The following is a 27619-nucleotide window of genomic DNA, read 5'->3' as shown; positions in this document are numbered from 1 at the left end:
TCAAAGTAGTCCATGTGACATCAGTGGGTCAGTTACAATGTGTTGAAGCATTAAAAATACATTTTGGTCCAAAAATAACATATTCAGCATTGTCTTCTCTTCCACGTCTATTGTGAAGCACATGCGTGAGATTAAAGTCATGTGACTGCAGTGATGCATATGACGTATGACATGGCTGACGTGTTATATGGTGCGCCCCAGCTGTTTTTTTTTGTGCACCCAGGCTTCATTTACAGTCTGAGGGAGACGCACGCTGTAAGTTTGGAAAAAAAAACTTTGCAAACATGTCTAAGGATAACACGTCCTCCGCGTCACTGCAGTCATGTGACTTCAGTCAGACGCGGAAGAGAAGACAATGCTGAATAAAGTCTTTATTTTTGGACCAAAATGTATTTTCAATGCTTCAACACATTCTAACTGACCCACTGATGTCACATGGACTACTTTGATGATGTTTTTATTACCTTTGTGGAAATGGAGTATACCGTACGTAGATTTTCTATGAAGGGTCAACAAGCTCTTGAACTAAACCTAAAAAATCCTAAACTGTGTTCCGAAGATGAACAGAGGTCTTACGAGTTTGGAACGACATGAGGGTGAGTCATTAATGACATTATTTTCATTTTTGGGTGAACTATCCCTTTAATGCCAGTTAATTGTGAATGTAGTTTCCACTGGTAAACACGAATTTGTTTGATAATTTACATAAGGGTGTTTGTGTATAGTTTTTCATCCATTTATTATGCAGAACAAAGCCCATTCATTCTCTATACATTGCAGGTGTTTGTGTAGAGCCAATAATCAGCTCGGATTTAGCTTTATCACATTAGCAGAGAAATGGACAGTTACGATCGGTATGTTTTTTCTTTCCTTTTCCCCACTAATGGGATTAAACACTAAATGGGTGGGATAATTAAGAGGGGTAATTATTAATATGTTCCCAAATGAAAAGGACTCTATAGAGTGAAAGGGTAATCAAATCAAATTAATTGTACAAATGGATCTGATAGTCCCCGTGTTCAATTTGCTCTTTCATCAACCTTCCATTCAAACATTCACGGATGTTTTTCCCGTCCCCTGTAAGCCGAATGCCTCAGTGAGTATGTGAGAGATATTAGTTCTGTCATGTACTCCGAATGCATTCAGAGATGAGACAGGGATGATAAGATTGTTCGGGGCCGTATTAGTTAGATAGAAAGCAGACGGGATTCGGGATTACCTTCAAAGCAATTTATGACTTCACAAGTCTGTCCTCTGCCTGTGCCCGTGTGTTCGTTTGGTGTAAGTAAGTGCGGGTTAATGACAGCGGGTCACGGGCGAGCATGCAGAACTCAGGATGTGATAGATGTGGCACGGGCACAATGGGTTTATCACATCGCAATACTTACCTCACTGTCAACAAGGAATTACCTCCACAGAAGTGGAAAGTAAGATTAATTATGCAGATATGCAGTGCGTCAAAGGTATTCCCAAGGAAGTACAAGGGATATTATTTTTTTCATCAAAACCACATCGCAAATTATTCATCCATTGCCCTCAAAACAGTTCATGTTGTAATAAACTCTTGGGTCTCACATTATAAGGTTTTTGTAAAGTATAACCATGGCAGAATTGCTTCGGGGGAGACTTCTTTGTATTTAATTTTCCCTGGAAACAGTAATGCAGTATGGTTGGGTTCATTTTGTTGTACATAATCAACAGTGTGTATTAATATGTATAATAATGAGATGTCTAACTTCAAAAATCATAAATTTAAAGAAAATACACGCGCGCAATACCCTTGCGCATTTTTGCATTGGTGCGGTAAAATAAGGGAGTATGCTAATACAATATCAGAAAAAATGGTCAAAATATGTACCCTAGCTGTCCGTGTGGCTGGACTCTTTCAAAAAGTACATCTTTGTGCCTAATGGCACTTTTCCATTGCATATACCCCACGGTTTGGTTTGGGTCAGGTCGGGTCAGGTCACCTCACCTTGGCTTGGTTAGCTTTTCCATAGATTTTAGTAACACTTCGAAGTGGGAGGGATTTTAAGTGTGTCATTATATTTGTGCTGCCTACTGCTGTGACATCATACAAGTGAGAGCGTCGTTGTACATTCCCATACATTTATTTTTTTCTCAGTCCGCCACAAAATTAAAATTGACCAACACAAATATATGTTTGCACATGCCGTTTATCACTATCTCTGTCTCACATGACTTGTTTCTGTACAAACACCCGTGGTGTCAGTCGACGCGCTCCGCTGAGCCTCATTTAAGTTGCATATATGTAGATGTGTGCGTCGCAAATGTGGTGCCACAAACTGCAAGGCTGGAAAAAACTGTCATGGTGTTTCTGATTCACAACCTGTGGATGTTTTTCATCGCTAAAATGGAGTTTGGGAACTTACAGCAAAGCACAGATGACAACATGTTTACTCGATACAGCGCAAGCTAGCATGAAGATAAAGCTAATCTTTTACATTATAGTGATGACGCTGATAGTGACGATTCTCTCAGACCAATCAGTGATCTACAGTGTTTTCGCATCACGTTTTGGTATCAGCTTGGCTCGCTTGGAACCCCCGACCGAGGTGGTACTAAAAAAAGTATTGGGTACTACGTACTGCACCCAGTGGAAAAGCTCCCAAAAGTAAGCTGACCCCGACCCAAACCAAATCGTGGGGTACTATCCAATGGAAAAGCGCCATAAAAGTGTATCATTTAGTACCTTATGGCGCTTTTCCATTGCATGGTACCCCACGGGTCAGGTCAGCTTACTTTTGGGGGCTTTTCCACTTCGTACAGTACGTGGAACTCGATACTTGTTTTTGTACCACCTCGGTTGGGGTTCCAAGCGAGCTGAGCTGATACTAAAATGTGACTTGAAAACACTGAAGATGACTGATTGGTCTGAGGGAATCGTCACTAACAGCGTCATGGCTGAACGTAAGATTAGCTTTACATTCATGCTTACGCTGTCTCGAGCAAGCCTGTTGTCATCTGTGCTTTGTTGTAAGATTCCAAACTCCCTTTTAGCGGTGAAAAATATCCGCAGGCTGAGAATCAGGAACACCATACCAGTGTTTCCTTGCTGTTTGTGGCAGCACATCCGTGACACATCCATTCTACTGACCTGGCGTGTGTTTGTACAGAAACAGATGTATAGTGATAAATACGATCTGCAAACATCAATTTGTGGTGGTTAGTTTTGATTTTGTGGCGTACTAACAAATAAATTATGTATGGGAAACACTGCAATCCAATGATGCTCGCTCTCACTTTTTGTATGATGTCACGGCAGTAGGCAGCGCAAATATAACGACACGCCTATAATCCTATAAGTGGTACTAAACTCAATGGAAAAGCTAACCAAGTAAGGTGAGCTGACACTACCTGACCCGTAGGGTACCATGCAATGGAAAAGTGCCATTGGTGGTACATATTTGTACCAAAGACTGTGTACTGTATTAGTACCCTTAAAGTTACATATATTTGTATCTTATTGGTACACATATTGCTACCAAATACATATCTGCAACTAATGGTACATATAGTGACAGCTGGCCGTACATTTTTTGACCTTTTTTCCAGCAATGTACTACAATACTACGGTACGTTCATTTTCCCGAAGGTTCTCTGCTTTGAACTGGAGAATCTGAATCGCCTTCATGTGAGTACGAGTGTCTGTGGGGATGTTATCAAAGCATAAGCAAAGAAAGACGCGGGAAGACTGACATTTTGAATATGCCATGCAATTAACCTGAGGAAGTCGGAAGTCATTGTGAAGCTATTCTGGTTTCAAAGGCAGAAATAAACAACTCGAAATGTTAATTAAATGGCTCGCTGCGCTTCCCTCTCTAATTTTGCTTCATTAGCGTACTGCAAGGAGGTAAAAAGCAAAATAAAACCACATGTAAACCATCCCATAGTGATGTCAATGGTGGCTGCAACGCAGGGCAAGCAACTAAAACCTAAAGTCTTGTGTGTTCAGGATGTAGTAGAGGGAGAAATATTTTATTGAGCACATATAAAGTGGATTACACAACATGCCGCAGTTAGGACATTTTTTAGGGTGAGATATGCAGTCCACAATTATATTTTTGCAATGCTTTCTGTTATTGTATGTTTTTAAAACGTAGCCAGGAATTATCCTGTTCCATTTCATACATGTTTGTGTCGCAAACACAAGGATTTGTTCTTGAGTATTAATGAAACCAATTTACGTTAAGTAGCTCGCTCCGGGCAAAATGAGTAAAATTGGCATGCAGCACATTTTCGTCGCTCTGCTGTTTAAAGCGTTCATTTTTCAAAAATAACATGCTAATTTACTAGCATCGACTATCTTTGGCCGTATTTAAAACGTTCCACCAGAAAGGATTAGTGATTTGCCTTTAAGCAAGGCATTTTGTCACATTGTGTTCTGTACCCATGTGGTTTTCTGTTCAGACTTAGGGACAGGCAAAGTGAAATATTTCGGGGACCTAAACCAGATCAAACCGAAATTACCAAAAATTGTGGACACTTCAGTCCTCTCAGAAAAGATAAATGCTCTTCTGATTTTTTTTTCATTTGTAGGGGAACTATGGAACCCAGACAGCTGTAGGAAAGTAACCGTTGGTTCAGATCCTGTCAGGGCGCTACTCGCTTTAGAGGACTCTGTCTGGGCAAGCTGTGCAAACACAGTTACTGTAATTCAAGGGTCCAGCCTGTCCACTCAGGTAAGCTTATCATTTTTAATCACTACACATTCTGATATACGTTCATACCTAATTTCAAAATAGCGAATGAGAAAGCAGAGACCTATTTATGAGAAAGTCGCTTCATGGAAACTTGGCCAGCACTGGCTGACAAATTAGCTTGTGTGTGAAGATCAATAAGAGATGTTGCTATCCATTGGTATCTGTGGCCGAGGTACCTCCTTTGGGATTTTTGTTTCTTTTCACACTTCTGAACCACACAGGATGAGTAAATAGCTCTGTCAGTCCTGTTTACACCTGCTATTAACATCCGTCCCGGGTGAACCGATGGCCACGCGAGACTGATTGTCGTTTACACCTTGTTGTAAACAAGCGTGTCGCACAAGCCCTGAAAAGTGAAGCCAAATCATCTCGATTGCCCCCCAGTGACTGGTCCTAGTATAGATCATAAACCCCACCTTCCACATGTTATTCAATTGGACTTTTAGTTATTTATTAAATTCTAAAAAAAACGGTGGTGTCACGTCATGATTGACAGCTGTGATATGTGCATTCTGCGAGAGAGAGGGCGGGGCCTTGATTTTGTGGCTTTACTTCCTGCTCACTACTTTGCAGGAGTGGTCCTGAAATCACTACTGCGCAGACTCATGATGTCAGCGCCATTTCAGGACACTGGCGGCTTCACTTTTCACCAATGGAAGAGAGTGAACTGGTGTCGTCCATCTTTTTTTACACTCTATGGTAGTAACATGCTGTTTCTCCCAAGTTCAGATTTTGTAGGGTGGGTCTCTCGACAAGACAAGCTTTGGATATAAACTTGATTATTTTATATTGAATAATAAAACTAAAATCAGTCTCAAACTTGATATTACATTGCATTGCCAAAGCAGCCTAAATCCTTCCTAAGTCTATACAACCAAATCTGCACAGGACATCAATTTATAACTATGTGACCCCGGACCACAAAAACAGTCATCAGGGTACTTTTTTTATTTTGGTTGATACACCATCTGAAAGCTGAATAAATAAGCTTTCCATTGAGGTATGGTTTGTTAGGATTAAATAATATTTGGCCGAGATGGTATTTGAAAATCTGCAATCTGAGGGTGCAAAAAAATCTATATATTGGGAAAGTTGCCTTTAAAGTTGTCCATATAAAGGCCTTAGCAACACATATTACTAATGATAAATAATTTTTTTTATATATTTATGGTAGGAAATTTACAAAATACATTCATGTTACATGATCTTTACTTAAAATCCTAATGATTTTTGGCCCAAAAAATATGAAGAGTTTCGTTGCAAAACTATTTTTTTTCAGAAATCTCGTTTTTTGGTTGTGTATTCCAATTAATATCAATTCAACTGCAGTTGGTTTGTTTTGATTTAAACCATAACTTTAAAAATACAAGCTAAGTAGCACCATAAAATAAATTAATAACATGATAACATAATAATAAACGTGTTTTGACAAAAATGCAACGAAACTCTTCATATATATAATTTTGTATTTGTATTGTTGGCTATTGCTATAAATGAAGAGTTTGGTTTCAAAACGCGATAAACGGCATTAAAAAAAAAAATGAGTTACCGCCAAAATCAGTATTGTATCAGGTCAGTATTAAAAAGTAAATTCTTAATTTTACGCAAAATCTGATATCCGCCATGTTATTCTGCTCACTTTTTTCCAAAACGCGATAAACTGCAATCCTCATTCTCTGCAGAATGCAATAAATCCGCTCAACAAATCACAGTGCACCATTTCACGTATTGTAAACAACAATGGCGGCACGTTGAATACACACAGAATCGTAGTTTTCCTCATCTACTTTGTACTTCGCGATCAATAAACAAACAAAAACAAAATAATACTTTTGATGGCATTAATAAACCTGTGGTGGTTTTCTGTGGCGGGGAAGAAACGTAAGCCATCAAAATCGAACAATTTACCTGAGAGGCACTCGGGCCACAGAAAAATCGAGCAGGACCAAAACATTTTACAGCTGATTGCTGTCAAAAAAGTTTAGCGACGACGTCTCAATGATGACAGCAGCAATGACAGTGTTCTTAATATGACAAAGTAAGTTTTTTGATTAATGCCATTAATGTTTATTTTTTAATCAGTGTATACCACTAGTCAACTAAATGAATATAACATGACAAAGATGAATGCACATTTATATATTGATTCAGTAGATTTATAGCATTTTTTTTCTTAAAAGCTTTTCGTGGATTTATTGCATTTTGCAAAAAATTATCAGTTTTTATAATAAATCCTTGAAAATCACTACCTAAAGATGCTACAGTATGTCAAAGTTTGTAACTGAAAATAGTGTTTTTCATCTCGTCACTTTCTTGGTATAGAAAACACATTTTTACAGAAATGAGTCAAAATGGATTTATTGCGTTTTGTAACCAAACTCTTTAAATATACTACTTATGACTGGTTTTATGGTCCAGCATCAGATATACTTTCAAGGGAAATGTTTGGCATGAACAAAGTTATGAGCTTATATGTCTTATATATTACACCCAGACTTTAATATTTGCTTCTCAGCATCATAGTTTTAGTAAAACATTTTGGAACCCTTTACACCTATATTTAGTTGTTAGTTAGATCCCTAATATTAATTTTAAAAGCAGATGTGAATTTAGGTGCTAATCTACTACGGTTTCAGTCATGCCCTGGGGGATCTTCCCCATGGGTTTCCATAACCCTGAGCTCTTTCTTTAGTCCTGCCTTCTTGGGTTTTATCTCTAGAATCAAACATCTCTTTCATCCTCTGTGATTTTTTTTGGATGCGCCCATCAGTGAAGAGATTTGGGCAAGTGGTAGGTGAGTGGGCCCTGCTGCGTTTAGCTTGATCCTTCACAGTTCAGGGGAAGCGCTGTTTTTCGTTCCACTGATTACATTGTATCCCTTTCCCTGTGGAGCCATGCCGGCCTAGCAGCTGGAGGAGAGGGGAGGAAAGTCTGCCTTCTTTGTACACTGATTCGCAATGAGTACCATGATGTCATTGTCGGTGGGATAAGCAATGGGGCCTGTAAGAATTCGACTCTCCCCTGACTCCAGCCAGCAGTTCCGCCCCTGTCGCCTTGTTCCTGTGACCTGAATCAATGATCCTGGTTTGTGGCAGCGAGATGGCTATTGATGTGGAATGCTAAAAGAGCATTTCCCTCACGCCACTGCAGAGAAAACAAGCAGCGGGATAGTTGGACGAGTCTGCAGTATGCAGAGCAAACAACATAAAACGATAAAGCCTTCAACAAGTGAGCTTTCCTGTATAAATGTTTAGTTGAAAGAGTGTCAAGCTAGGACACAGATGAAGCTAATGGAGTCCATGCCAACAGACTCTGATCTAAAAAGTATCTGGCTGTGTATTTATATACTGTTTACAGTGTATTCATGCTACTGTATGTAACCCTGTCTGTGAAAAAAAAAATCACTCTACATAACATTCTATGATAACCTTGATGTCTTTAATATTGATTTAGTATCAATTCTACGTGGAATTTTATTTAACAAGGTGCTGAAAGCATTCTTTAGAAATGTTGGCCCATATTGATAGGATAGCATCTTGCAGTTGAAGGAGATTGGTGGGATGCACATCCAGGACACGAAGCTCCCGTTCCACCACATCCCAAAGATGCTCTATTGGGTTGAGATCTGGTGACTGTGGGGGCCATTTTAGTACAGTGAACTCATTGTCATGTTCAAGAAACCAATCTGAAATGATTCGAGCTTTGTGACATGATCCATTATCCTGCTTCAAGTAGCCATCAGAGGATGGGTACATGGTGGTCATAAAGGGATGGACATGGTCAGAAACAATGCTCAGGTAGGCTGTGGCATTTAAATGATGCAGAATTGGCACTAAGGGTCCTAAAGTGTGTCAAGAAAACATCCCCAACATTGTTACACCACCAGCAGCAGCCTGCACAGTGCATGAAGGCATGATGGATCCATGTTCTCATTCTGTTTATTTCTGCCAAATTCTGACTCTACCATCTGAATGTCTCAACAGAAATCGAGACTAATCAGACCAGGGAACATTTTTCCAGTCTTCAACTGTTCAATTTCTGTGCAAATTGGGCACCCGGTGGGGTCTTCTGCTGTTGTAGCCCATCTGCCTCAAGGTTGTGTGTGTTGTGGCTTCACAAATGCTTTGCTGCATACCTCGGTTGTAACGAGTGGTTATTTCAGTCAAAGTTGCTCTTCTATTAGCTTGAATCAGTCGGCTCATTCTCCTCTGATGTCTAGCATCAACAAGGCATTTTCGCCCAGAGGACTACCGCATACTGGATGTTTTTCCCTTTTCACACCATTCTTTGTAAACCCTAGAAATGGTTCTGCATGAAAATCCCAGTAACTGAGCAGATTGTGAAATACTCAGATCGGTCCATCTGGCACTAACAACCATGCCACGCTCAAAATTGCTTAAATCACCTTTCTTTTCCATTCTGACATTCAGTTTGGAGTTCAGGAGATTGTTTTGACCAGGACCACACACCTAAATTCATTAAAGCAACTGCCATGTGATTGGTTGATTAGATAATTGCATTAATGAGAAATTGAACAGGTGTTCCTAATAATCCTTTAGGTGAGTGTATAATATCTATATTAATATGTATGATTTAGGGCTGCAAGATATATCAAAATATCACAAATGATGCAATGGTTTGCTATAACTCAATAATTTTAATACTTCAACAAGCTATATAGTTAAAATAAAAAGCTACCATAATGGATAAAAGTATCTGGATGGATGTAGTCTACTGAAAACTTTTTTCTTTTACTTGTTAATTTTATTTTACTTTCCTTGTTGATATGTTTTATTGGTAACAGTTTACATTGTTGTATTAGTAAACCTAAGTATGCATTAACTAACATGAACAAACAGTGAACAATATAGTTTTTCACCATGTGTTTATGTTTGTTAATGAAAGTTAATGTATTAACTAATTGTAAAGAATTTTGTAGTGTTACCATTTTATTATTGTTTAAAATGTTAACATGCTAATATAAAAATATGTAATAATAAATATTAAAATTAAGGCTATTAATAGAATGTGCTTTGTCGGGCAACTAGCAGACTCCCAAGGGCACCATGTTGGAGACCTCCAGGCGTTTTCAGCTGCGTTTAAAAGTTTTGGTGTGCACGACCCCTTAAGGTGATCTTGCACCGTCGGGCCGAACCATTCTAAGAATGGTAAGGAATGGTTACGGTTATGTTTTCTTTTTGAAAGTTTTCTTTTGAAAGTGCATTATTTGAGCAAAGTAAACACAGATTGAGTAAAAAGTAGTCTTAAAAACAAAAAATAAATGAAAGTCCACCATAATGCTATCGTCCACCATATGTCTGTAAACTCTTAACAAGGCAAAGACTGACACATTTGCAATACATTCCAAAGGATGCTATTTTCAGCCACACAATGTTGCGGAAAATGACCCATATAACCATAACAGCACAAAATGGAACCGGTTACACAATGAGAACGGTTTGGCACGGTGATGTAAAAGCGGATAGATGCATAATGGCCCTGCTCATTGTTTGTATGGTTTGTAAACATGTATTATTCTGATGTTCTGATCTACAAGGGCCTACGATCTGTAAATGAGAGGGTTTAAACATGCTGCTCTCAAAGGCACTGCTTTTCCATGTCACCTACTATTATATTGGACTAATGAGGGGTTAGGTATTATCCTCGTGTGGTAGTTCGGGGCTTGCTGAAAAGAACAGCTTTCTCCTTCATGCTGTGATATAGTGGTGTAGTATATGAAGAAGACTTCAGTCTGGTCTTGGTCTTGTCTCACCCTGCCTTGTTCTTGGTTTAGGTGGTATTGGCTTAATGTTAATAGCAGGTGTAAACATAGCTTTCAGAGGGTCAGACATGTTGGAATGTGATCCCCAATGTCATATGATCAGTCATCAGTTATTTTATGGATTTTGTCATTCTTTCAGTCTTGTCTCTGAAGAAATAAAATAAAACAGAGAGAGAGAGAAAGAGAGAGAGAGAGAGAGAGAGAGAGAGAGAGAGAGAGAGAGAGAGAGCACGCGCAAAGGCACCCACTTCTAACAAGTCAATTAAATGAGAGAACACATCAAAGGCAGTTTCAGTCATCTCCTTCACTCTCAAACAAAAGATGCTCCCTTTGGCAAGGGCACGCAAACAGGTGCTAATCCCTGTCTGCTAGTGTGTAAAGTGAGAAACTGTCTCAACCTTAGAGTCGCTGTGTGTTCGAGCTCTCAGGGCTCCTCAGTAGCACCACAGACCTCAGGGGACCGCGTGCGAACCCTCGATAAGACGCTCGACTCCCTCATGCCTCATTAGAGGATCGGGCATGAAATGGCTCCTCTTTCCTTAAGGACTTTTAAAAGGTGTTGGGAGGGGGTGTATTGTTTTCTAAAACACTGGTACAAGGCTTTGCTATGAATCACTTTTAAATCAAAGTAACTTGATCGAGTCATTGAAACCTTCGTGATGTGTGGCCCTCATACGTGATGCCAGCATGGTGAGCTTTGATGGCAAACTATTTAAATATAATGGTGGGGAACAAAAGGAGGTAAGTAGCAGTGCTGGGGAAAGTTACTTTTAAAAGTTATGGATTACAATATTAAGTTACTCACAAAAAAGTAACTAAATGCATTACTTTGTTACTTTTCATGGAAAGTAATACTTATGTTGCTTTTTAGTTACTTTTGTGTTACTTTTTCTTGGCTGAAGCTTGATCTCTTTCAGACCTTGCATGTGTTTTTTATGACTGAAAAGTTCAGAAATTGCATATTTCATCACAAAAATGTCGAGCTCTGGCCTGCCATCTCAGTTTCTAACTCAAACTGTTCCCCTACAGGCGTGTATGCATAGAGTGCATAATGTGACTATGTTTAGTTTAAAGATGCAGTTTGTATTATTTGCGCCGATAGATGGCGCCAAATCAAACAACAACAATGATGTTGTTTACTGACGCTCTGAAGCAGCGTGGAATTATGGGATTTGTAGTCTTTAACTCAACCGCTGATGGCCATCAATCAGACGCGAACGAGAAATCACGTTGATGGATAAGGTAATCAAGTCTTATAAATGTTGCGTTTGATGACATCGTTTATTTCATTATGTAAGTTTATATGTGTGATGTTCAAAACGATTTCAGTCATAGATATTATATTAGTCCAAATTCGATGGTTAACACAGCACATAATTAAGTTTTCAACTTACAATCTACAATGATTTTTCACATAATGTATTGACTGTACAAATCTTATTGTGAAGTGTCTTAAAATGACCATTTATATTGCTGTACAATACCTTTGATGTGCATATCATTCCCGGGAAGACGCGCTGATTACAATCGACACACTAATGTTGTGATCAATATAATAGCATACGTTTTTGAAGGGTTACGAATCAAAACAACTCACCCATCGCGTAAAACACAAGCGGGATCAGAATCTCGGTCTAGTTAAATGTTGTCGTGAAGCTCTTCTTCATCCAGATAATGCAACAACAAATTGATCCTCTCTTGTTTTGTTCCAAACTCTTCTTCGTTTGATTGGCCCGTACGCTAACAGGAGCTGACACAACCAGCGGCAGACGGTAAAGAGTTATCCATAAGTCCATAAGCAAGCGCGTAGCCCGACAGCCGCTATCGCATAGTTCCGCATTTGTCCACAACACTGGCTGCATCCGAAACCTCAAGGCTGTGAGGACTGTGAGGACTTGTTGCCTCGCTGCCTCATGAGGACATGACTTCGAACTCGGAGGCCTGAAGGCAGCTCAGAGAAAGGCTTTCCGACGCACTTCAAAGGCAGCGTGTTTGAAATATGAACAGAGAGCGCCTTTGTGATAACTAATCACATATTTGAAAACTACAATACTAATTTCTCGATAGAAATGCAATTCAAATGTGTAAAAAGTGAAAATATACGTTTATTTACACTAAATTTGTGCTCCAGTTGCTTCCTTGGCCGCCATTTTATTTTTTCGAACTCGACCAGTGTTGTCATGTGGGTTACGTCAGTAAAGGCGGTGACAAAGGGTCACATGGATATTAATGTCATTGACAGGAGACTGCACTGCCCCGTAACAATGTTTTAAATGGAAATTTCCTCACGATTTACAAGTAGTAGAAAACATTACAGATATTGATAGTAATCAGCTGGACAAAATATATAACACTGGCCTAGTGGTTTTTGGACATTTTACTGCAAATATCTTACAAATTGCACCTTTAATTCAGTACATATTTTTTAATCGATTTAATTAAACTAAAAAACTAACTTGCATTACTTTTTTAAAAAAGTAACTCAAATATTAATGTGTACATTTAAAAAGTAATGCGTTACATGATGATTACATAATAAACTTAACTTGTAGGATTCAATGCAGATAACAAGGAAATTTATTTATTTATGTCCTGAAATTTTGGTTGATGGTTGAAACAATCCTGAGATCTTCTGGAAGGTTCTTCAACCATGCAAACCACAGACACTGAAGGCTGAATCCCCAAAAAACTTTAACTCATTGAAGATTAAGGATTTCAGTGTTTGAAGTCTGTAGTTTGGAATAAGCCATGTTGAGGATTTAGAAACCAATTACAGCATTTTGAAATAAAGCTGTTCGAAGCCTCTTTAAACAGGCGTAACGTGTTTCTATATATTAATCGGCACCCGTGCTGTGCTCTTTGAAAAAAAATTGTTTGGCAAGGACTAAAAGTCTTGAAAAGATCATACAGAGGACGATTTTATAGTATCTGTACAGTTGATGGAACGCATTGACTTCCATTGTAGATAAAGAAATACTTTTATCAAAATATCCCATACAGGTTTAGAACAACAAGAGGGTGAGTAAATAATGATATATTTTTCAGTTTTGGATGAACAATCTTTTTAAAAAGGCACTTTGTGTTAGTATTTATACAGTAGTTTCAAGGCGATGCCATAGAAGAACTGTTTCGTTAGATTCCAACTTTTTACCACTACAAACAACCTTTTGGGAAACAAGAAGGGGGTTCTTCAGATGTTAAAGGTCTTTATGGCACCATACAGCCAAAAAATATTCTTCTTTGGCATCAAGTGCCTTTATTTTTAAGAGTGCATTCTAATGTTACTGTACTTCCTGTTGATATGGAAAATTGTGCATTAAATGTGGACATAAATATTTTTGTTCATCTTTCTGGAAGGAAGAGAAGATAAATTGTGTATATTTGGTGAAAGTGAACTTTGTTGATGTGTAAGATTAAACTATTATTTAGATCTCAGACAATAAGTCACAAATCTTTATGAATTGATCTCTTTAATAAGACTTTATTCTACAGTTGTCCATTGGGATATTAGCAGCGAGCGAAGTAATATTAATAAAAACTAAACATTATAGTACTCTAGGTCCTCTGATCAAAATGAGCTGTGCTTTGGTCCTAAGTGTCTTTTTAAATCTAATGATTTTAGTTTTATGCTAAATCTTAATGGTAATATCTCAGATAAACCAACAAACCATAAGAGTTGAGAACCGAGAGCCCATTCTGAGGCAGTCGTGGACCAATTTAGTGAACTAAGCACAGTGGGCAGCACTAACTGCATTATTAAACACAGATTTGCTTTGTCTTTATATGTCGTAGTGTATTTCCTGTTTTGTTTTTCTATTTACGCAAACCTGCTATGTCATATACTGTAGTATGTTTTGGGATTAATACCATTTTTATTAATGTAGGTTTGATGGTGGTTCCTAATTGATTTGGCTTGTGTAATATTTTATTAAGTTATTTTAAAATTATCACAAGAGAAATAAGGAACATTTGGAGGCTATTGTGATTTAGGTGTAAACATGGTCATTTTATACTGTTTCACCATGTTTTCAAAGCCCAATCTCAGGAGAATTCGTACACTGCAAAAAATGATTTTCAAGAAAAAAAATCTTAGTATTTTTGTATTTTTGACTTGTTTTCAGTAAAAATATCTAAAAATTCTTAAATTAGTATGCTCTTTCTTGATGAGCAAAATGACCCATGAAAATAAGTCTAGTTTTTAGACCAAAAATATCAAATTTAAGTGATTTTTCTTGAATTTTGTGTTTAAGAAAAATGTTCAAGATTTTTTTGCTTACCCCATTGGCAGATTTTACTTGTTTTATGCACTTAAATTTGATATTTTTTGTCTAAAAACTTGACTTATTTTCTTGGGTTGTTTTGCTCATTAAGAGAAAGCATCTTAAGAATTCTTAGATATTTTTACTGAAAACAAGACAAAAATACTAAGAATTTTTTTCTTGAAAATCATTTTGTTGCAGTGGGTAAGCAAATTTTTCTTGAATTTTTCTTGAATTTAGTGTTAGAGAGAAATGTTCAAGATTTTTTTTGCTTACCCCATTGGCAGATTTTTTTGCTTGTTTTATGCACAAAATCACTTAAATTTGATATTTTTGGTCTAAAAACTAGATTTATTTTCTTGGGTCATTTTGCTCATCAAGAAAAAGCATCTTAATTTAAGAATGTTTTGATATTTTTACTGAAAACAAGACAAAAATACTAAGAAAATGTTTTTTGAAAATAATTTTTTGAAGTGCATATTTTACGAGTTGGCTAATTCGTATGAACTCATACGAAGCTAATCATGCAAAAACATATGATTCTCATGAAAAAAAAAAACAATAACGAAACCCAATCCCCTAAGCCCGATGTCACAGGGTCAAGGCAAATTTTACAGAAATCTACGAATCTGGTCATATGAATTAATACGAATTAGCCAACTCGTAAAATATTTACGTATTTAAATATTTAGAATTTTAGTGAGATCGTTGTTTTTTCTGTATCTGTGCCAATACAGTAATTACAAACATACACACAGTTCATACAGTGTGACTAGTGTCTAAATTACCAACAGTTATGAGAGGTAACCGTTGCCCTCTGCTGATCTTTTTCATCAGAGGGTGACCTAAAATTGTTGGACACTAAAACCCGGGATTTCGCAGGAAGTCAAATACCTCACCTTTTGGTCCTTTTGGCCCAACTGTAGAGTTTTGGTTCCTTTGGTGGTTCTGTCACCCTGTTGGCTTGCTTGCTGGGAGACTGCTAACATTAACTTAGCATTTTGTTTGTTTATTCTTAACACCATTCCAGTATATACTGTTATATATGAGAGAATTGGTTATTTCATAAACAAGTTGATCCATGTTGGGGGAGGGCCGATTTGTCGTCTCCAATGTACCTAACCTGCATGTTTTTGTCACGGCTAGGGGCTGGCTGCTAAACCTAAAGCCACGCCCCTTCTCAACGTCCACCTCGAGGAGGTCCCCAAAGCCAACCCAATGACCACACAACACGAGAGCAGGTAAGTATTAAAACAAACTTTATTTAAATATTTAAAAATAACTTGGGGAATGGGGAAGGGGCAATTAAAACTAAACTTCCTCTTCCTACAGACAGCAACTCTCTGCTGTTTACAGCTCTGGGTATGTATGACTGTCCGCAGTTCGTCCTCCTGACGTTCACTCTCGTTCTCTCTTTCTTCACAGGTAGCTTGGACACAACAACACGGTTAGTGCAACTTGGATACTTCTCACCTCTCTGCTGTTTACAGCTCTGGGTATGTATGACTGTCCGCAGTTCGTTCTCCTGACGTTCACTCTCGTTCTCTCTTTCTTCACAGGTAGCTTGGACACAACAACACGGTTAGTGTAACTTGGATACTTCTCACCTCTCTGCTGTTTACAGCTCTGGGTATGTATGACTGTCCGCAGTTCGTTCTCCTGACGTTCACTCTCGTTCTCTCTTTCTTCACAGGTAGTTTGAACACAACAACACGGTTAGTGTAACTTGGATACTTCTCACCTCTCTGCTGTTTACAGCTCTGGGTATGTATGACTGTCCGCAGTTCGTTCTCCTGACGTTCACTCTCGTTCTCTCTTTCTTCACAGGTAGCTTGAACACAACAACACGGTTAGTGTAACTTGGACACTTCTCACCTCTCTGCTGTTTACAACTCTGAGTAAGTGCAGCTTTTCCTCTGCTCGCTGTACAGTGTTTTGGTCGACGATACACGGGAGCGGCTTACGACAGCTGGCCGGCACAGAAAGGCAACGGCGAGGGTTTCTCCAGGAGGCGCCGGGGGCAAAAACCCTCTCGGCGAATGCGCTGATCAGCAGGGGGGCGAACCGTCACACCGTCTCACCGGGCCGAGCGCTGCCCTATCCTCAATGCCCGTAGGGCGATCGGATACCGGACAGGGGCGCCCTTTGGTAGAGACCACGGGGCGGCGGAACTCCTTCGCCTCTCACTCTGCCACAAGGGAAAACACACAGGTAAAGTAGCAATATACAGGCCCGTAGTTGTACTCACACACGTGCTGCCAGCTTCCAAGTCTTTACCGCCACACTCTGAAACCGTCGACACACAGACGGGGGCGACTTCCAAAGCCCACACCGTCACTCCACACTCGAATCGCCCATAGCGTACAATAAATGATGTTACTCACGACCGTCAGCCTCTCCGTCTCTTCCTCAGTAGAAGGGATGATGCGGGGTACGTCTGACAAGACACACAGCACTTGCACAGCAACCCACAGCAAATACACAGCACCACTTCAACGTGAAAGGTTTTCAATTTACATGGACTCACCCACCATACTACAGGTGTACACACGAGACGCCCGACGTCTTCCACTTCGCTGAGGTTGGATGGGGGCGATGACAATACGGCCGGAGTATTTAGCTCTGCTGCTATGGCTGCTGAGTGCAACTATTACTGCGGCTCACCTACCACGCTAGATCAGGGGTAGGGCCGCCCTCCTCTTCCTGGAGGTGTTCAATAATACACAGGTTAGTGGTTACACTTCATTCAAATCCAGGGCTAATACTCACAGCGGTCCGCTTGGTGAATGTTTTGCAAAACTGTTTCGTTTCCTTCTTCCTTGGTTTCTCTGAATGTGTCACATATACCGATGTTTCCTTCTACCCACAGGGTTTCCTCTTACTCCGACATCCACTGCGAACTACACGAGAGAGAGAGAGAGAGAAAGTACAACCAGCTTCTGATGTGTAACGGACGAGCACAGCTCCGCACCTCAACTCACACACTAAGCACACAAAAGCGTCCTCGTGGTGCAGTGCTCCTTTAAATATCACAGCTCCGTCCTTTTCGCCTCTCTTGGCTGCCGCACTCTTTCCTCTTGCTATAAGCACTCCGTGGATCAACGGCGCCCTCCGGCTCCTCCAAGGACGGAGCGTGTGAATTTTTCTGCCCTAAGCAGCAATGGAGCTCGTGCCCAAAACAACTCTCTTTGTTTGTGCTTTCCTTGGGCCTTTTATGTGTCTCATCAACCCCCAGCCTCCAATCACAGTTTGCTTTCTTGATGATTCACACCTGTGGCTCGTAAAGCCCTGATAACGTTGCCCTGGAAACCAGGAAGTAAACTGGTGCATAAAAAAAATGTCCGGGCGGAACCTCTCCTCTCCATTTTTGGTTCCGCCCGAAGTCACCCTGTGACATTTTGACCTGTTGGAGGAAACTGGGGTACCCGGAGTAAACCCACGCTGACACAGAGAGAACATGAAAACTCCACACAGAAAGAGCACCTGACCTATAGCGGGGGCTCAAACCGGGGACCTTTTTGCTGTGAAGCAACAATGCTACCCACTGTGCCGCCCCACGCCCATCACTGTTTCAATTTTGTAGGTGTGCAGTGCTGGGTTGCACTTGATGATGTTCGTGATATATTGCAAATTCCTTGTGTAATATCAAACTCTTGCTCTTATATAAGGGCCATTTTTATGTAAGATGTTAAAGCATGTCTAGTTTAATATGATGCTACATTATTGCCAATGAATATAATCTAATCATAATCTATTTATGAGGACAATGAAATGTGCAATAATACTATAGCTTGTATTATACACCTATACTATTTATTTAAGAATTGTGCACGTCTTTCTTGTAAAGCTGCTTTGAAGCAATGAAACATTGTAAAAAAGTGCTATATAAATAAATATGACCTGACTTGACGACGCAGAAACGCAAACATTATCTCTGCCTATACAGCCTACCACAAATAAGCACTGAACTTTTTCACAGAGAGAAACTTTGGACCTAGCAGGCACACTATGTACTCCTAAGAATAAAGGGATACAAATGACCTTAAATTGCCTGTAACACAGGTGTCTCATCATTGGAGTTCTTGCAGCAATGTGAACTTCACAACTAGCTCCCAATAACGTGAAAATGATCTGTACCGGATCCAAGCATGGTATCCTGGCTCCCAGCAATAACACGAAATAGGATTAAAGACAGATCCATGGAAACAAGCTGTCAGACGCTCTAAACAGCATCTCATTTATGGTAGTCTGTTCACAACTTCAAACTTAAGGTACAGTACCACTTTAAGTGGCTGGACGCTCACTGTCCCTCATGCTCGAGGAGTCCTTGCAGATGTGACTAGAAAAGCCAGATACATTAGCAAAGGGCGCTTTGTTATTATAGTTCAATATTCTATTTGTGTGGTAATGGAGAAAGCGAAGGAAAGAAGGGCAGATATGAATTGAGATTGAGTTTTGTAACTGTTTGTTTTGCCATCCTTTTATTGAGTTCTGTGCCAAACTGTGTTTCAGTTTGTTCCTGCTTATTGATTTTTATTGGTCTCAAGGTTTCCAGATTCAGCATTTAACCCATTAGTTAAGCTGTGTGGCTGCCTTTTGAAATGAATGACCATTATTATGGGAGAGGAATGTTAATGGCACATTTGTGCTTTTATTTGTTCTGAGGTCTGCTAGGTCTTGCTTGGTTTCTTAAACAAAATCTTTAATGAAATCTTAATTGGATTTTATATTAGAGGTTACGATTGTCTCTTCAAGAAAACATTGTCGGAGTAGGCAAACTATGAATGAAGAATGAGCGCATCAGTGCAGCAACAGAATGGTTGTGTCCAAAATAGCCCCCTATACCCTCATTCACTATTCCCTACATTGTTTTAACATAAATGAGTGAATGAAAATGAGTATAACGGTGATGTCATGCGCATGTGTTAATTCAGTCTACAAGCATGCGCAAGTAAACCAAAACAACAGTGGCGGCTCACAGGACAGTGTTTGCACTGCTCAAGAGACTGAGTTTATTAAAGGGGCACTCCACTTTTTAAAAAATATGTTTGTTTTCCAGCTCCCCTAGAGTTAAACATTTGATTCTTACCATTTTGGAATCCATTCTGCTGATCTCCGGGTCTGGCGTTAGCACTTTTAGCATAGCTTAGCACAATCCATTGAATATGATTAGACCATTAGCATCACGCTCAAAAATAACCAAAGAGTTTGGATGTTTTCTTATTTAAAACTTAACTCTGAAACTATAAGGAACCCTTAAAGGTACATTCACATTATAAGCGACTTTGTCGCTGTGTGTCGCTCGTTTCTTTCAAAAGAGGCATTTCTATATCTGGTTGTCATAAACAAATGAGTAACATCCACTCCAGTAACTGGCGAGAGACAGATGACGTAAACTACCCTTGCTTCGTTCTCATTGGTAGCCGCTCCCGAAAGTCGCCCATAATTTGCATAAAGTTAAATATTTCTCAACTTTGTCGTGCAACTGGACACGCCCATCCAGCCACCAACAGTCACTGATGCTCTTGTCGCCGGATGCCGCCAAGCTTCCATTGAAATCAATGCTAGTCCTTTGTAATGTGAATGTATCTTAAGTCTCTCAAACTTGAATTTCATTGACCTGTTATGTTTCAGAGATTTGAGGTCCACCAGGATCCAATGATGAGCGTGGCCCAAATGGTGCGAGCTGGAGGTGGTGTGTGGATGGCCTTCTCAGAGGGTTCCTCTATACGACTGTTTCATACCGAGACATTGGAGCACCTACAGGAGATCAACATATCCACACCTGCCTCTTTTCACAACCCAAGTGAGTATCTGTTTTCATCTGAAAATACAAAATTCACATGCTCGATCTTCTTTTTGAATCTTTCCTTAATATGATACAAAGGTAATGATGAAGTTCTCCATAAATGGTTCCTGTATTGCTCTCCTGGGACAGACCGTGAATAAGTAGCTAACTTAAGACCCCGCTGAGCAGAAATGGAGCTGGGGGATTAAGGGCAGAAAAGTCACATATCGGCACAATGCCACAGACAAAGCTTTCTGTTCTGAATGTTGCCATGGCAATGCTTTTGTCATGATTCCAGCAGCCATGGCATGTGCCAGCATTTGCCATTTTTCTTTATCCGACCCTTATTTTTAACTTTCCTTTGAATTCACCTTTATCTCCCTCTGGGGCTCTCACATTTTGCTGTCTTTTCAAATTTGTTATGCTCCATCCCCCCTACAGTTAGATGAAATAATTATCAACCAAAGCCAGTGTCTTTGCTCCCTGTCTGTGAAAGGAGCTTGTGTAAACACTCATTATATAAGCCAGGACACCGACAAGCGTGCTTTGTAAATGGTCTAATATCTGCAGAGCAAATTGTCACTTCAGTGCAATTCAATGTCACACATCCGGCGATATAAAGAGAAATATGGGTGGCATTGCTTCAGTAGCTTGCAGAATTCTCCGGAGCAGAATAACTCTTCAGACTGTCTGATAACGTTTGATTTCACTTGAACTCAATGTCCGCGTTTAACCAAAAAAACATGAATCTCCTGTTGTCGCAGACAATTGCCATCAAGTGGAATGAAAAGGCGGCGGCAGTACAAAAACCCAAAGCGCTATATCAGACTTCAGGAACTGGCCAGAGCACGTTAATGTCAACTGGTTTCCTGCTACATCTCGGTTTTATTAGAGGACTCGAGAAACAAAGAGAAAAACACCGCCTCACAATTTGCGAAAACGGGAGACCTGTGGATTAAAGTTAAAGCTGTGTTTTTAAAGACATTCAAAGCCGAAACGGCCAGTGTTGTGGCTATGATGTCTAGAAAGTTCAGTGACCCTCAGGCTATTGTCGAACTTAGACATGCAGATGCATTTAGATCTGTAGTGCAGGTTTGCTGAACTGCACTTCCAGGTAATGGAAGAAAGCTTCACAGTCTACAGAGCATACAAGCAAAAATAAGCTTTGGCAGATGCTTCTTTCCCTTACTGTCAGTTCTCCTGAATATGCTAATACACATACATCCCATATAGACGGTTTCAGGAGTAACAACATAAACAAACGGCTTTCATGGAAGAATTTATGAATAATAGTTTATTTCTGAATAACAAGCAAAATAAACAACGTTTTCATCGCACGTGCGTCCGATGAAAATTGATGTGATTTTTACACATCAGTGGTCTTAAATAGGTGATGGCTGATAAATTAAAGGGATAGTTCACCCCAAAATTTAAATTCTGTCATCATTTACTTAACCTTAAGTTGTTCCAAACCTGTACAAAGGTAACCAAACATTGGGTCTCATTTACTAATAATTGCGTATGTTTTTCGTATTTATACGCATACTTGAACTTTTCACGAAAACTTTCCGCATAATTCACAACACGTGCGTACGCACATGGGTTTGTTCTTATACTTGTTCTTACATTAATGAATTTGTAGTGTTCTACATGAACGGCCGTGGGCACAAGGTTGGTAATTTGCATAAAACACGCCCAAACCAGCTTCAAATAAGGGATTTCTGCAGCGCAGAGCAGGTCCACAGAAAATTTTTGAGCAGTTTGTCATGGAATCAAAAGAGCTCGAAACGAAATTCAAGATCATATTTATCATCGGTAAAGTTTTGTTTTGCTTTGAATTTTTTTATTTGGGAGGTTTTGCTCTCGCTGGAGGAAGCCAGTGCTGTCCTCCGACCGGAGTAACATTAAAGAAGTATTGAATGCGTTAACAAATATGACATTAAATTAATATGACAGAGGCGTGCATCTGTATCTAAAATAAAACAAACTTTTTGGACTTCTCATTACATTTACATGACGTTTACATTAGGCATTAAGCAGACGCTTTCATATAGAGATTTAAAAAGTAATAATAATATCATGTATAATAATAATATATAATACAGAAAATATTATAATCTAAAATATAATCATGTAAATGTTATATATCAACATTATTATAAACATTATAATTGTAGCCTAGTATTTGATTATAGCGTACGTGATTATTGCGTATAAGTGGTTTTAGGTTTTCTTGAATTTTTGCATACATTTAGAAGAAATTTTGATATGAAAGTTTTTGTTGAATCACGATTTGTTTCTTGAAAACATTCGTACGCACTTCTCACACACAAATTTTTGCGTACACATGCTTAGTGAATGAGACCCAAAGACTTCAATACTATTTTTTCCTACTATAGAAGTAAAAAAAAACTGCATCTACATTATACAGCATCTACATATTTACATGAACAACTTATACAGATGCTGATTTTTGTGACAGTTCATTATTAGAGCGACCATTTTTGAACTAGCAAAGAATAATGATAAATGTTTGGCAGTAGCTGACATTTTCAAAGAATTTCTTACTCTATTGCTTTTACATGACCTTCTGCAGAATAACTTTCATGCTGCGGATATTTCATTTACACATCAAACGCTTAACCTAAAGACAGAAATCAATTACAGGCTTGGCAGTCATTCATCATAATTTCAGTTTGTGACCCTCACCCAGACATGAAGATCCATGATCAGGGATTTGAATTCTGTGAATAGTCATTTGAATGCTTTCTTTATAATCAGCAATCTTAATGTTTTTATACCTGAACCTTAAAGTCTTTACCACATGTTATACACACGCACTGCTATAATTGACCAGTTACGTAAACCAATGTGAGAAAAACAATAGCGAGGACAAGATAATTAGCAGTATGTTGACTTTAATTTAAGTCTCTCCTAAGAAACAATTAATGTAGATAAAAGCAGACTGATGTCCAGAATTATTTTTATCTTTCTAAAGGATAAAAAATACAGTAAATCAATTAAAGCAAGTTGTAATAATTACTCAGTGAAGAGTGAATAAAAAGAGTTTTTTGTGATCAATAACTTTTTTTGTCTTTTAAAGATCAAAAGAGCCTGCGAGTAACAAGTCTACTGATTTGCCAGGGGTTGTTGTGGGTAGGTACAGCCCAGGGTATTATCATCACCTTGCCTGTGCCCAAACTGGAGGGTATCCCCAAAATTACAGGTATGGACATGGGGGTTACAAGGGCCTTTTCCTTTAGTTTCCTCCATTATGATAGCAACTAAAACATTTAAATAATATAGTTTTATTTATTGAATGTTTTATCAACCTCATACCTTCCAAAGCTGTGTACTGGATTTTTAAAAATTTAAAGGAACAGTATGTAAAACATTTATATCAATTAATCATAAAATGGCCCTGATATGTCACTAGACATTAAGAAATCATTTTCATTTCAAATACTTATATCACTGACAACAGTGGTCTGGCCAGGATATTGACATTTAAAAAGTGGAGTTGCAGCCCTGAATTGATGTTTATGTTGTCATTTTGTGTATTGGCCACAAGTTGTGGGATTGCAGTACCAGTTTTAGCCACAAGGTTTGTGATTGCAATACCAGTTTTGGCCACAATCCTACATACTGTTCCTTTAAGGGAATTAGCAGCCGAGATACACAGCTCTGCAAAAGACCACTCTGAAATTGTTTTGATTTTTTTTTTTACTATTTATGGGTATGTGTTTAGGCATTGAAACATTTTTCCGAATTCCAAAAATATATATATATATATTAGCATTTTTTCTGCAAATGAAAATGGTCAAAGTGAAATTTTTTCAGATTTTAAATACTACAAAGCAAGCAAGTTTTTACATATTTTGAAAAACACGTACAGTACTAATGTTTAACATGCATTTATGAAGAGTTCAAAAATAAATATTTGATAAAATAACTTACATTTTTATAGCTTTCACGTGCCCTGGCAGTGCTTTCAATCTTTCACATTGCTGTCAGAGGACTTTATGGCACTCCTTAGTTTTGCATTTGTTGGAATGTAATAGACACAGTGGTAATATAAACTGCCGCAGGAATGACATATTTTTGTAGGCCAACCTCGGAAGTTAGTCCTAAAAAGAAGCTAAACATTTTTGCTAATTTTTTTTCCCATAGACCTTTGGATTAATGCAAAAAATAAGCTCTGTGTTTAACAAAAGTTTATACGACATAAACTTTTGTTGAACTTATTTTTTGCAATAATGTAAAAGTCCATGGGAAAAACTGATGGGCTTTTTAGCGAGGGAACCAGTGTCCAGCTAACTTCTGGGGTCGTCATTAGGGCTGGGTATCGATTCAGATGTTCCAGATCGATTCGATTTCAATTCACAAGGTATTAAATCGATTCTCGGTTTGATTTTCGATTCCGATTCTCAGGTCGATTTTTATACTTGATTCTTGATTCAACTCAATGAATATAGATTAAATAGAACATTATATTATATTATATTATATTATATTATATTATATTATATTATATTATATTATATTATATTATATTATATTATATTATATTTAGGGCTGTCAAAAGATTAATCGCGATTAATCGCATCCAAAATAAAAGTTTGTGTTTACATAACATATGTGTGTGTACTGTGTGTAAATATTATGTATATATAAATACACACATTTAGGTATATATTTAAGAAATATTTGCATTTATATACTGTATATACATTTATATAATTTATATTATATATAAATATAAATATTTTATATATAAATATAAACATGATTGGGTGTGTTTTTATATATAAATAATAATTATACATTGTACACACACACGTTATGTAAACACAAACTTTTATTTTGGATGTGATTAATCGCGATTAATCTTTTGACAGCCCTAATTATATTATATTATATTATATTAAAATATTATATATATTATATTATATTAGAATATAGACTGAATGAATGAATGAATGAATGACAGGCTCACCTCTCGCTCCTTGATAACATCGCGCAAGGCAAAAAAAGAGGGTGCGGAAATAAATATAAAAAACACTATTCGTTGCCTTTGAGAATCGATTTTGAATCGACCATGTAAAAAAAAAACGATTATTTGAAAAATCTATTTTTTTTGCCCAGCCCTAGTCGTCATACAAAATACCTCATCCCTGCGGCACTCTATTGCAGCTACATGTGGTGTCCAGAGTAATTTTTTCAAATGTTTACATGTTTAATTATTTGAATAATTTTTTTTGCCTATTCTCATGGATCACAAGATAGGCTAATGTAAAACCATAACAATATTTTCTGTAAAAATGTCAATTTCCTGATATCCAAATTAGTCAGTGTCAATTCTGTTACTGTCAAATTTTGTTACCAAGAGAAAGAGTAAAGGTGACAGTCATGTATGTGTGTTTCTCAGTTCCGTATATGTTATTGCAAAATTGTGATTAATTATCAATCTTGATTTTATTTCACACTTTAAATGCGTATTTACTGATTCCTACATGTTTACTGTGGTACAGGTAAAGTGATGATGTCTCTCAACTCTCACTGTGGACCTGTGGATTTCTTAGTTGCTATTTCCAGTACTCTGTCACCGAATCTTCTAAAGCGAGATTCTGTCGTGGAAGGGCCTGATTCTGCTTGCGGTGCAGAGGAGCGCAGCGATTCCTCCCAGGAGTCTCTCCAGCAGCCCTGCGTGTCTGCCCACATTGATGGTAAAGCAAAGGGACGGGGCTTGTTGCTACAGTACCGCCTCCGTTCCACCTCGGGGTTGCCTGGGCGACCGTTAACCGCACGAGGGGACGAAGCCTCGGATTCGTCTTTAGAGTCACTGGAACACATCATGGAAGACGGATCGATTTACGAACTCAGCGACGACCCAGATATGTGGGTCAAGGGACGACCCTGTGAAAGAGACGGGGCGAGGAGGGACCGGGTTACCTCTGTGGGCGTCATCTCGGGGGGAAAGGGTTTTCGCAGACTGAGGGAAGGTTCACAGGTTGTCACAACAGAAAACACGCTTATGATATGGCAGCTCCCTCTCGCTGTTTGAGCAAGAGTGATGTTAACTTTATGTGTGTGGTACAAAATGAGTCTCAGGATTTTACATTTCATCATTATTATAGAGAATGAATATCTGGGGATACCAAGAAAGCAAGATTTGTGATTCACGTATTTAACATCTCAGACAGCAGAGTTCAACGTCATCAAAAGCTTGACTGTTCAAACTGCATATTTCCTTGCGGGCCGCAGTCAGGTCAACCTTTTGTGAATGATTTTCTTCACTTTGGAATTCACCACGCCACGGAGCAGCTGAGGGGTCTTTATATTCCCGAGGGTCTGAAGAAATCATATCAGCAGAAGGCGAAAAGCAAAGTGAATGGGGCTTTCTACACTTCCTTGAGATTTTCTTCTCACCCCGTGACTCTTGATAATGTGAACACGCAATTCTTGTTAAAAGTCAAGTCTGGGCAGGACAGAACGGGGCGAGTGTTAAAAGCTCATGAAACGGTTTTAAAATGTTTGACAGGGCCTACACTTCTTTGATGGGGATTGTAAAACCTTATTAAAACTCTTTTACTGGACACCTCTTTTTTTGTCGGACGTGACCAGGAAACATTTTCACCATATGTTAGCTGTTTGAAACATCCACTTAAATCTCTGTTACTTAACAAGCAGATTCATTAGCAGCTGGTGTTAGAAAAATACAAGCATCGCTAATTACAGAAACGTTGTGGAGGCTTTTGAGGTTCAATTGGTTTTGTTGAAGAGTTATTCAGATCCATTTTTAACAAATGCAACAGTCGACCATAAAGATTTGTGCCAGGAATTTTATTATATGGTGTAAAAGGGAATAGATTGTTGCTTTTTGGTACAAACAAATGAATAATACATTAATGAATAAATATACTTTCAATATATGAGTTTAATGAACAATTACCTACCTTTGCAGATGTTACTGAGCCTTTACTGAGCAAACAGAATAGATACTTTGAGGAAACTAATAAATAATATTAACATTAAAATCCAGATGCTTCAGAAATAGTTTCTTTAA

The 27619-nt window shown here is 38.5% G+C and overlaps 1 protein-coding gene across 4 annotated transcripts in view; it reads left to right on the top strand.

Annotated features, from left to right (window-relative positions):
• Nucleotides 1-27488, top strand: part of arhgef10la (Rho guanine nucleotide exchange factor (GEF) 10-like a) — a 161842-nt gene extending 134354 nt beyond the window's left edge. For all 4 annotated transcript variants that reach the window (XM_055183277.2, XM_055183279.2, XM_055183278.2 and 1 more), the window contains 4 exons: nt 4561-4703; nt 20400-20571; nt 23657-23779; nt 26085-27488. In XM_055183277.2, the coding sequence (XP_055039252.2) occupies nt 4561-4703; nt 20400-20571; nt 23657-23779; nt 26085-26617 (971 nt within the window). In that variant the 3' untranslated portion in view covers nt 26618-27488. The remainder of the gene's footprint in view (nt 1-4560; nt 4704-20399; nt 20572-23656; nt 23780-26084) is intronic.
• The last annotated feature ends 131 nt before the right edge of the window (nt 27489-27619 follow it).

This window comes from Misgurnus anguillicaudatus, chromosome 14 (genome assembly GCF_027580225.2).
Source record: "Misgurnus anguillicaudatus chromosome 14, ASM2758022v2, whole genome shotgun sequence".
Lineage (NCBI taxonomy): Eukaryota > Metazoa > Chordata > Actinopteri > Cypriniformes > Cobitidae > Misgurnus > Misgurnus anguillicaudatus.
The sequence above is the reverse complement of the archived record's forward strand: the minus strand, read 5'-3'. Positions and strand labels throughout refer to the sequence as shown.